The 11,889-nt window shown below is 52.5% G+C and overlaps 1 protein-coding gene across 1 annotated transcript; it reads right to left on the bottom strand.

The window, feature by feature from the left end:
• Positions 1-1,147: 1,147 nt before the first annotated feature.
• OAF (out at first homolog) lies at positions 1,148-8,875 on the bottom strand. Its single transcript, XM_005142651.3, has 4 exons — positions 8,624-8,875; positions 3,840-3,974; positions 3,185-3,365; positions 1,148-2,722 (listed from the first exon to the last, which is right to left on the bottom strand). The coding sequence occupies exons 1-4, from the start codon at positions 8,858-8,860 to the stop codon at positions 2,448-2,450; spliced, it is 828 nt and encodes a 275-aa protein (XP_005142708.3). The 5' UTR covers positions 8,861-8,875; the 3' UTR covers positions 1,148-2,447.
• Between the last annotated feature and the right edge of the window lie 3,014 nt (positions 8,876-11,889).

The following is an 11,889-nucleotide window of genomic DNA, read 5'->3' as shown; positions in this document are numbered from 1 at the left end:
AAGGCTCCGCCGGCAGCGCGCACCACGGCTGCAGCGCCGTGCTCCGCCAGCGCCCACTTGTGGCGAACGGGAAAACTGCACCTTCGGGCTCCCAGTCCCAGGGTTGGTCCCGATCCGCAGGCAGCGCTGCCATCAACGTGAGCACTGCCCAGCAGTATTTGAAGTCCATGTCCTTCACTTATCTGCTACTCCAGAGCTCCCACGACACACCCCTGGCTTCTGCTGCACGAAAAAGCTCAGACCACCCTGCAGCCTGCATCGCTGAATATGGGTCCAGCTTGTAAAAGGCTCCTCCATCACCCCCCAGAGCTGAGGTGATGGCCTGGCTCTGCTGTGCACCATGCTGCTTTCCCAGGGTATGCTGGAATACTTCAGCTCGGTGCTGCTAAAAGAACTGAGGAAGGATTGAGATGTTCCTATAGTCCAGGCTCCCCAGAGCCTTACTGCTATAAAACAAGCATATTCAAGCTTGCCAGGATATGACCCAATACTCCCAGAGGGAGCTCATATCCCCTCCCAGCAGCCCTGTATAGGAGGCAACAGCGGAAATGGGTTACACAGGGCTCCCAGGGGAAAGGCACACAGCCACCCTGCAATCCTCACCCACTCCGCTCGCAGCCCATCTGCCCCCACAGCTGGATTTAACTCCAGATAGCAGGGACAAAGTCCCATGATGTCCTGCTGCAGCAGAGAACACACCCTGTAACTGCAGGTCATGAAAGCGATAAAGAAGCTATTTCAGCTTCCCCAGAACTCACACTAAGGGGATCAGCTGCCTTGGTGGCTTAAGCAGGGAAGGGCTGAGGTTGCAGCAGGGCTTGTCCAGCTCTACATTCACCACACTAGGGGGAATCAGCACTCCACGTTTCACTGAGCTAAGGGCTGGCCCAGAACTGCTGCCCTCATCTCCCCTCAGCTATAGCCGCTGAGGAATAGACAAATGGGCTGTCTCCCTTCTGTGGGGCTGGCTGCACGGGTGAGCTGCAGGACCACACTGACAAGTGCTGTGGTCATGCTGAGCAACACGAGTCTTCAATGTCCTGCATGGAGGATTGAGGCTTACCCATAAGGGAACTACTCTTGACCAAGAGCCCAACCAACTGGAGCCCACACAGATCACAATGCACAAAAACTTTAACTACAAGGATCCTTTAAAAAAATCAGTTTATTTAACCTTACAAATGATAAATAATTTGTTTTAAAAAATTAATTTCAAGTGTATTTGACTTCATGTTGCAATATTAAAATACCTTTTCCCTTCTCCCCCATAATGATCAATACAAAAATAATCGTGACCAAATCTTTTCATCAAAAATTTCTGTGGTTTAGGCAACAAGGCACATTGTGAAGGCTTTTCACCTGGAGGTACAGGGGAACACAAGGATCCCAACAGCCTCCTTCCCCCCCATGCTTGTTCCAACTGGAATGGAAAAGGACACAGGAACCAGGCAGCACTTTTGCAGTGCTTTTCACCTGATGCCCTCCAGGTATATACCAGGGCCAAGGTTACTTCAGTGTCACCCCTATTCTACACATAAGGGAAACCAAGGCACAGCAAAGCAGTACAATTATCTAAGAGCTCCTTGTGAATAGCTGGCAGAGTAGGACGTGAAACTGGACGTAGATTTAGAATGCTGCCTTCTTCATAACAACACCGTGAACCCACCTGGGATCATCCTCCCCCCTTGCAACCACAGCCTCTAGATGTTTCTTCCTCAGTGGGAGAGTCACAAGACCAACACAAAAGTTGGGCCTTCACTAGTCTACAAAGGGATTAATTAAAGCCCTAATTACCAGCCCTTTAGGGCCAAATGTCATTGCTGGGATGTATCCCCCCCATTACATCTTCTAGCCATGGGAAGGATTTAACAGCCAGTCGGGCACTAGAAAAAGCTACAGGCAGGCTCTTGCTTTGGGTAGGCTTCGTACCTTCCTTGTTCAGGGTATGTGGTCCCTTGGATCAGCTGTTTTCCCATTGGGAAACGCTGCTGTGTCACCAGGAGATGCTGAAGGGGCTTCCTCGGTGTCAGAGATGTTTGACAACCCAGGTCATCAAGACCATTTGTCTCCCTGCCCTGACCACTCATCAGGATGCTGGAAGCTGATAACTGATCACAGCTGCTCCCTTTCACATCTGCCAACTCCAGAGCAGGACAATACACACCCCTGGCAGTGCTTCACCCTGCATCTCCCAGCAGCTGGCAGGAGAGCATCAACACAGTGAGCGGAGCCCGCTTGTCACAGGATGAGGCAGCATCAGGTGGGGAGGGATTCACAGAGGGCCAGAAGGAAAGGCACACACACACACAGAGCTCTCCTGGTACAAGGCACCGCTGTGAACTGTATTCCTTCTTTGGAGCAGCCAGCTCCAGGAGGCCCTTAGCATCACAAATGGTGGCTAAGGAGGGCAGATGAGCTGCCCCTTGGAAAGATCTGGCCTGGCTCTGCTAGGTCTCCTCGTCCCAGAGACACAGCTGCTTCTGTGGCACATAGTAATCAAAGGTGTAGCCCTTCTGGCAGCTGCGGATGCCACACTTGTAAGAAGAAACCTTGCCCCCAGCATCACGACTCTTGCAGTACTTGAGCATGCATGGGTACCACTCGATGCTCAGCGTGTAGCTGCAGATGCAGGGCTTCCAGCGGTCTGCACACAGCTTGCAGCGCTGCAGGTCAGGGAGGTCTGATGTCTGTGGCAGGACCTCGAACATGGAGCCATCCACCCCTGTAGGAGAAAGCGCACGGACATTGCTCAGGGCACTGCCAGAAGGGCAAAGGTGGGAGCCACCAAAGCCAGTGCTGCTCCCTCTGCACAGATCCAGGACAGCAGAATGGAATGAGGTTATAGAGGGGCTGCTTGGACAGGACTCTGACTAGAAAACATGGGAGAACAAAGGGCCCTGGGGAAAGAAAGCCAAAAGATACACAAAATGCACTAAGAACATGTTTCTTTTGGGTGGTGGACCAGGTGAACGGTTATCTTGAAGACACCTGCCTAATTAGGTTCACTAGGAGAGCACCACCAAAACAAGTCAGATACACTAACAAAAAGACTACTGTGATGGGACGTGCAAGTGATGTACATGCCTTATCCACTGTTAAAGGGTTGAAAAGAAGCCAAAGTGATCACCAGGAACCTGGCAGGATTGATCCCAGCAGAGAGCCAACAAAACCGAAGGAAACTCACCTTTCTCCAGCCAAAACTTGACATCTTCTTCTCGAGTGTAAATCGCTTCTTTGGCCTCGGCACAGACATTGTGGATGTGAGAGCTCAGCTGGGCCCCCTTGCTGAAGTTGACAGCTACATCCATGCTGAGATGCTCCAGGCCACGCACCTCCTCAGCCTGCCGCACTGTCCTGGGATTCTTCTGCAGAGGATAAAGTAAGGAAACTTGAATCTTGGCTGCAACAATTACTCCTTACAGCAGGTTGGGGTTTGATGCCAACACAAGATGGGCAAATGGATGCTCCCCTGCAAATGCACCTGCATCTTACCTGGATGGAAGGCACTTACATTTCTGTTGAAGCTGAAACTTACGATAGTTTATCTCTGCTTTGATTTGTTTCTCAATGAATCAGTACTTCCTTCACTGGACAGTGTGGGGCAGAGATTTTCATGCACCTACCCTTTGATACAGACTAGGCTGAACTAAATCATGCCTCCTTCTAGTATATTAATAGAACAGAATCAATACTGTTGACAAACTTAGCTTAATACAGCATCTCTCAAGCAGGAGGAGTGGTCAAAGGTAGGTCTAATAGCCAAACAGTCAGGCAGCTGCCTGGGAAGGGTATCCAGAAACCCTGGATGCACTGGGACATGGAGCTGGGGTGCCTCTTACCTGCCGCAGCTTTGCCATAGACTCGCTGGGGATGATCTCGTTGCGGTGAAGCCGTGTGATGAAGCAGAGCGCTTGAAACTGGCTCTGGCCCCTCTCCAGCTCCCCTAGGATTAAGGCACGGAAGATCTTCACCTCCTGATAAAGAGATAAATAACAAGGCTGAGAAACAGGCATCACTGGGGTGAACCCAGAAGTCAGGGTCAAAGAGAACGGCTCCAGCCAAAAGAACAAAGTCAAAGGTCTCATCCTCCTGCTGCCTGAGCACAGGGTGTAGCTCCCAGGTTCAATCTCACCCAAAAGCCTGCAGCATGAACAACCGGTGCCTGTAAAGAAGGAAGGGTTTTCGCAATCCCACCGTGGCAAGGACAGATCACTGCCAGGTCTCAGCCCACAAACAGCTGGGGGTTTCTGGCCTTCACCAAGGAGGGAGGCAAACCTCCAAGGAGTCTCATTTTGTTAAACAAATACCAAATAGCCATTATCTCCATGTATTACTTAGGGCAAGCAGAGCCAAAATTGCTCTGCAGCCTTCCCTCATTTGTCCCTGCACAGTCCAGAGAGTGACAAGCTCTGTCCCAAGTTGGTTCAGGTCCCCAAGTACTTCCAGAGTATACAAAGGGTTTCTGGATTCAAGGATGCTGTTCAGTGATGAACTCAGACACAGGTTTTAATTATTTCAGTGTTTCTGAATTCCCAGCATACAGGAAAAAAGGTGCAAAAATCACTGCTGGATATGCTCATCGGTAGGGGATGGAAGGATGCTTCTTCCTGCATCTCCAGTCCTGTCCCACCCCATGACACCTAAAGGAAGCCCTGCTTCACCCGTGTTGAAAAGCCTTGTTCGGCTTTCCTTAGCTTCCCGGCTCTCCCTGCCCTGACTATTCAACCTCATGTGAAGCAAGAACCAAAGCCTGTCACATCAGAACCATGTCATGCTCCTCACACGGAAAGAGCCACCGAGTTTTTCCTGCTGAGGGCACCTTTCCCTCCCCACCTGCAGTGAATCAGTGCCAAGGCCACAAACGACACCTTTCATTCTGGCTCTCTGCAGAACTTCCCAGCAGGGAACAAGCCCCAGCAGAACATTGCCTTTGCAATGTGGGGACTCTCCAGATGAGCTCATCATGGGGGCGATGAGTCCTTGGCCCTGACCCGCACCATGCGGCGGGTACAGTTACAGCTATTGTGCAGCATTGGATGACAAACGCTTGGTGTTACGGAGAACAACCAGTTCTGCAGCCGGGCTCTAACCATGGCACCAGAGGTAACCACAGCCTTGGCCTCCATAGTGAACAGAGAGCAGTTCCTCGTAGAGCAGAAAGGAAACCAGTGCACAGCTCAGGCTGCCTGCACCCAGAGGCAATTCCAAAGACCAGCCTGCAAGGGGGAGCAGGGAACTCATTGAACTCCTTACCCCCTTTCTATCCAGACAGTCATCTGGGGTGCAAGAACAATCCAACCCCCATTTCTAGTCCATTTCTACATTATCCAGTAGAGACTTACAAGCTTGTGTGGTCTAGATCTGAGCCCAGCATCTCGACTTCATGTTGAGTGGAGCAAACCAGTTCCCAGGGAAATAAATCACTTCAATGCCTTCCTCCCCGCAACCCATTCAGTTTTCCTGCCAAATTCCTCTCCCCAAAGACATCAGTGCTGCTGTGGGACCACTTTAGTCTTTGTTGCTGCATGCCTGCTCAGACTGGGGGATACACGCAAAGGGCTCGGGGCACAGGGTAACACTGGCACTGCAGGGCTAATTCCTTGCCAGGTCAGCAGCGTTTGCTATGGTCAGGGCCCTGCTGCACTGCCCCAGGGAAATGGTTACAGCTGGCCAGAATGTCCTTGTGCTTGTATAACACAGAGAATGTGTTATTGCATCCATGCTGGGGGGGGGTATCCTCTAGTTAAGCATCCTCACGCTCAGCACCCACAGCCTGAGTGATGCCTACAAGTAACTGTCAGAGGCCACTTATAACCCTCCTTTAGACTTATGGTATCTCTACAGAAAAGAGTCTGCTTTCCAAAGAACACAGATACAATCTTTGGACAGATGCTTTCCTGTTTCATCTGGTCACTTAGCACCTAACATGATGGAACCCTGGGGCATAAAGAAGCTCTCAAAATAGCATCCCCAGAATATCACATAACATCAGCTTTCTTAACACGGAAACTGAAAGGACTGGCAGTACAAGGCTAAAATACCATTACCCATGCTTGCTCCCTTGTGTTTCCAACACAACTTTTCCAGACATCAAGAGGAAAAAGAAAGGCTTCTATATCTCTGTGCTGACCTTGGAATAGAACCACCCACTTAGTTCTCAGGCCACTGGAGAACAACTGGCGAGATCATGCTATTCAATTCAGACACAACATTTAGGGATGCTGTCACCCTCACTCCAATGCATTTCATGCCTGACAACAGGACATAGGAAAAGAAGTGTTTTTATCACATTCACTACAAGAAATGAAGTGATTTTCACTCCTGCACTGCCCAGTTTGGGCTCCCACTGACCAGCCTGTGCTGTGCTAGAGAATGAGGACCAAACTGGGGTGCTCTGAGGACAGGAATCCTTCAGGTTCAGCTCTAGAATAGAGGCAGAGACAGAAGAGCAATTCAAATCCCACCTCTGTGGGAGACTCAAGTCCCACCCAGCTTCCACCAGTGTCAGAGCAGAGCAATGTGCTGTGATCTCATTCTAAGTCCTTTCTTCTCCAGCCTGGCAGCGACTCCTTGTCAGCCCAGGAGGAAGGAAGGTTTGCCTCTGGACTAACCCCCTGCAGTTTAAGCCAGAGAAGTGGAAAACTCATTTGTGCAAAGCCCCAGCATCCTGGCCACAGCATGACCACAACAACCCCAGCTGCTTTTACCCAGGCTAAGAGCCTCAAGTCCTTCTCTCTGGAGAGGAGACATTGTGTAATCTTAGAGGGATGAGCACCAGAGCAGAGAAATGCCTGTATGCAGCCAGAACAGGTCAGCAGGGGAAGCCTGGCCAGGCAGCTGCCTGCTCACATCGTTACTGCACCACAAGCTCATCTCCTCAATCCTTTATGGGGTTTCTAGCTTTTTCCAGCTACTTTCCAGCAAAGCCAATGAACAGAGACAACCGGTACACAATCGCTCTAAAACTGGGGATTAGCAATGGACTTCTGCGAGCCTAATGCTTGCCAAGGCTTCCAGGGACCACCTCCTGTGTCCTGCCAGCAGGAGCCGAGGGGATGCATGGAGCTAAGGATTTAACACTCAAGTCAAGAGATGTTCAGAGAAGCAGTATCTAGAATCAGCTCAGCTATAATGAGAGTGAGATAAGAGCCAACATACACTCTGTTGGGTCTATAGATGTGACTTGAGAGGAAGCTCCCCTCAAGAAGAGCTCAAGGAAGTGAAATGAGCAACAGCTCAGGACACCAGAAGTCCCCCTGTCACATCCCACTGATCCCAGAGGGCCCACTTAGAGGAACTGTAATGAGTTTGAATTTCCCTTGGCCAAGAGCACACTACAGTATGCAGGTTTGGGCTTAAAAGCCCTTCCTTCCTCCCTGAACTTCCCTGATGTGCCATGTCTTGTCTTTTCTTAACAGGAATCATGGGCCTGCTTTCCTGCATGTGTGCTGCAGTACACAGAGCATTGCCATCACCTCCAAGATCACCATGGCTTTTGCTAGCATCTCAGAAAGAGGTGGGCTCCCCCCTGCATCCTCCACTTGGAAGAGGACCATCAAGGAAGCTGGGACCAAAGAGTGTAGCTGGAAGCAGAAGAGGCACCAGAACTATCCCTGGCAAAAGGCTCCAAGGTTCACAACAGGTAGGGACACGACACCTTCCCATGGCTTTGAGCTTCCTCCTGCTGCAAGCCAAAGTCCACTGAGCAAACACTTTGAATGGAGGGTTGGAACAAGGTAACAGCTCTGTGCCACGGGACACCCCTACCACCCACATGGTGGCAAACAGCTCTTCCCTAAGCAATATAAAGCTTGATGCATCCAGCCAGGCTTGGCGTGCTCTGAAGCACACCAGGCTGGCCCTGCTGCTGAGAAGAATGGGATCTTGGGGCTTGAGCTCAGCAGGTATCACTGCCCTGCAGGGAGGGCATCTCTTGCATGCTGGACCAGAAGGAAAGGCTCCCCTTATGGGGGGGCTGCTGTCAGTCCCACAGACAGCTCTCAGTCAAGCATCTCCCACATGTGCACCCAAAGAGAGTGGGAGTCCCCCTAAGAAAGTAACTGTACCCCACACACATCGTGGAGAGATATGTCCTGGAGATAGATCAGAGCATAAAAACCCTATCCAGATGGGTCTCCCCACTGCACAGACTCTCCTGCCCAGGGTATAGGTGTAACAACAGCCTGCTTAAAAGGCTTGGAGCTAAACATGCGTGAATTGCTCTGCAGAGATTGAAAAGCCCCCAGACAGTGCTGGATGGACTTATTGCACAAGCAGAAGGATCCTCCATCCCTCAGCCAGGGTTTTCCCAGGCTCCAAGTCAGCCCCAGCTCCGGAAGGGACCGCTATCACCATCGCTCACTGCACAAACAGCACACACTACAGATCCCCGACCCGATCCTCTTGCCGACCCCCGAGGTGTGATGCGCCAGCATTCCCATGCCACAGCCTTTGATCTCCTCGGGGAACCCCCGTGGGAGACGGGACCAGCAGAAAGCGCTGCGGGTTCATCCCCTCCTCAGGGCTGGGGACCACGGATGGAGACGGGCTCCCAGCGCACACCTCCCGTCGGGGAACCCTCCTGCCGGCCCCTTCCCGTGCTGGCCGGGAGCCCGAGCCCTACCTGTCTGAAGTCGGCGGTGAGGGTGACGAGTGCTCCGTCCGCCGTGCGCAGCTCCAGGCTGATGCAGTCGGAGCCGCTGTCGGCCTGCAGGCTCTCCTCCGTCACCTGCCCTCCGGGCAGCCGCACCCGCACCCGCAGCTCAGCCCTGGCCGCGGGGCCGGGTGCGCCGGGCAGCGGGGCCAGCGCCAGCCACAGCAGCGCCGGCAGCGCCGGCAGCCGGGGCCGCGGGCCGCGCATCCCCCCCGCGCCCGTCCCGTCGGGGCACGGAGCCGGCCGCTGCGAGCTCAGGGCAGCGCCGGCATGGGGAGGAGCCCGGCCGCGGCCCCAGCCCCGGCCCCGCTGGGCTGGCTCGGAGCGGACACCGCTCGCCCTTTTCATTCAAGCCCTCGGAGGGCTCTTCCCTCGCCCCCCGCCCGTCACTTCCTTCCCCAGGCCCAGGGACCTGCCCCACCGAGGCAGCGCGCCGCCCCGCCGTTAAAGGGCCAGCGCCGGCCCACGGCTGCGCCCGGCCGCGGAAGGGGGAGCGGGGAGAGCCCCCGAAACGGCCGGGATGGGGAGCTCCGGGCCGGGCAGCGGCTCCGCTCCCTCCCGTCAGCTGGGTGCGGCGGGAGGATGGAGACAGACGTCCCCTTAGGGCAGCTTCGGGGCCATACTGCGCTTGCTTTGCGTGTTTTCCTACGGGACACGTAACTACAAACTGCAGTTGGAAAGGAGAGGGCAGCGTTAACAACAAAGCCCGGCCCGTTAACAACAGAGTCCTCCGAACGTGCGGCGGTAGTGAATCAAACGCCGTGTACATGATTGCCCAGGCAGCGCACCGTTACAGGTCTGACACCAGCCGTGCTGGGTGTATTCCTGCCCCTGGGCGTGTAACCTGGGCCACTTCAGATAGTCTTTCCCAGGCGTGTGGACCTGGGTCGCTTCAGCCTCTGCAGGTCACCGTCAAAAGGCTCCCGATCTGCCCTTCACCCACCCCGGTCTGCAATCACTTCCAGATGGGCAGATGCTCGTGAAGGGCCCCTTTGATTTCAAAAGGTCTCTCCGCAAACACAAAGGTCACTTGTGGCAGGCAGGAGCAGGCTCTCAGAGAAAGAGCTTTGCGAGGAGGAGCACAGAAATAAAGAGGAAACAACCGTTTAAATCCATGCTTCCAGGCAGGGATCACTCTTCTCCAAAGGGTGCTTTCTGTGGGACCTCACACAAGTTTTAACCCTAAATTTTCGCAGCCTCCCTCAAATTGTCTCCTTGAAATACCCTTCAGGACAACAGCAGTGCTAAGAATGAGAGATGGGGAGAGGAAAACGCTAAGGGGTACACACAGGGGAGAAAAGAAGTGGTTCAGCTTGGATGCAAGAGAGGGAGGGCCCACAAAGTAGAAACAAAGAAGGCCCCACTCACAGCGTATTTATTCAGAGGAGATTATGCATAAAGCCAGGAGGACCCCAGCAGGGGCTGGAAGGAGGAGTGCCATGAGGTCAGTGGGCACAAATAACCCTTGGAAGACTTCCAGTCCATAGGGCCGTACTTGCTTCTCAGCCCAAATCCGGAGTCCACTTCCCTGTGGCACAAGGGTTACTTCAGGTCCATCAGCTTACAACTGAGCCCCAAGCACCAGAGCACAGCGTGGTCCCCTCTCTGTGCTGGGTGTGATGTGATGAAGCACAAGGAGGGAGAAGCCTGCACTCTGCAGCAATAGGCATTTGTGGGAATACACTGTCAGCTGCAGGTTTCAGCAGTGCCCAGTGGGTACAAGAGATAATTCAGGATGGTTCCTCCCGTGTTGCCAAGCTAAGATTCCAAACACTGGCAGGTGAACAGGACTGAAGAGCAAGTAGCTCTTTGGCACAATAGCAGAGAACAGAGTAGTAACCAGGAAGGAGTGCTTTGCTGAGATTTGAAACAGACTGAAAGGTGACAAGTGAAATGGACACACTGCTGGTCAGTATCCCAGCAAGAGACTCTGAGCAGGTTAGTGCTGAATGGAGACGTACTGCATGGCAAGTACAGCCCAAAGACTCTGGGACAAAGTGAGTGACCAAACAGTACTTTACTGGTGTCGCTCAGTTTGCTGGTATGGGACAGTTCTTCATGCACACGGTCTCTGAACTGCAGGAAAGGTGAAACTTTGATGTTCCCATTGCAGGGTGAGTTACTGAGTTACATTTAGTTTTACTGAATGGCAATGATAGCGCCAAGAGTTTCTGTTATGTGTGCAAGCTGCAGTGGTTTTCCTGGGAGGAAAATTCCATTAAAATACCTCAGCCATGTTTGAGAACAAGGTTAAGGGGGAAAAATGCTGTTAAAAGAAAACACTCTCGGCCGTGCCTTGTTGTGATGTTCCAGCAGGGCAGTGCGTGGGAGCAGGGATTACAGTCTGACACAGGGTTTGCCTTGGTGCCTCAGATGGATCCTTTGTCATCCCCAGGGAAAACCACTAATGTTTGGCCAAGCTACAAACCTTCATTCTCTCTTCTTCAAAACTTCATTTAGAGAAGCTCAGTGTCACATCAGCACCTTGGAAAACCAGGAAGGATCTGTGCCCGCTAAGACCTGGGCTCAAAGGCAGCCCTAGCTTAGAGCCCTAACAGACACATAAACAGAAACAGAGAGCATGAGAACTCCAACAGCATCCCACACTGTGGGTCAACTGCCTTCCCTGCATGCAAATCTACCAGGCAAACAAAAATGCTTGTAGCCACCCTGTCTTCACCACTTACCACCCACTTGTTGTTGCGTCCAGGCTGTCCAACTGGATGATGCATAAATGCCTGCACCATCTTCCCCCTTCATCCGCGCCAGGAATACATCTGTCCTGTTCCTCACTATCCCAAAGAAATCCAAAATCAGACTGTTGCAACTTGCTCTTATGCAGTCTAGGACACTTCCTGCCCAACCAACCCCCTGAATACAGGAGCGTTTAAGACCAGAGAGAATGAAAGCCCTTTCCCCTTGCTGTTTCACCCCAACGTGAGTAATCAGTCAATACTCTAGAGGCCATTAGCATCTGAAGTTTACTCTCCCATGGAGGAGAGGAATAATGACTGCTACTTTCTCATCAACTTACTGAAAGGCTTTGTGGCCACTTTTCTTATTATGAGCACGAAACCAAGGTATTTAAAACACCACAAGAGGAGTACCGCCAATACATCAAAGAGGGAGGATGTTTGTTCCAAAGGAGCTGCTTATACTATGAAACAACCCTGATTGTAACTGTGCAGTGGGGAAGAGCACTACAGAAGCCACAAAGCAGCAACGAAGCCCTGGCT

This window comes from Melopsittacus undulatus, chromosome 15, assembly GCF_012275295.1.
Source record: "Melopsittacus undulatus isolate bMelUnd1 chromosome 15, bMelUnd1.mat.Z, whole genome shotgun sequence".
In the NCBI taxonomy this organism is placed as follows: domain Eukaryota; kingdom Metazoa; phylum Chordata; class Aves; order Psittaciformes; family Psittaculidae; genus Melopsittacus; species Melopsittacus undulatus.
This window is presented reverse-complemented; position numbering and strand designations above follow the sequence as displayed.

Coding starts and splice junctions, on each gene's coding strand:
- OAF (XM_005142651.3), bottom strand. CDS start 8,860: ATGCGCGGCCCGCGGCCCCGGCTGCCGGCGCTGCCGGCGCTGCTGTGG. Junction 3,975..8,623: donor TCACCGCCGACTTCAGACAG/GTAGGGCTCGGG, acceptor TCTCTTTATCAG/GAGGTGAAGATCTTCCGTGC. Junction 2,723..3,184: donor CAAGTTTTGGCTGGAGAAAG/GTGAGTTTCCTT, acceptor TTTCTCCTACAG/GGGTGGATGGCTCCATGTTC.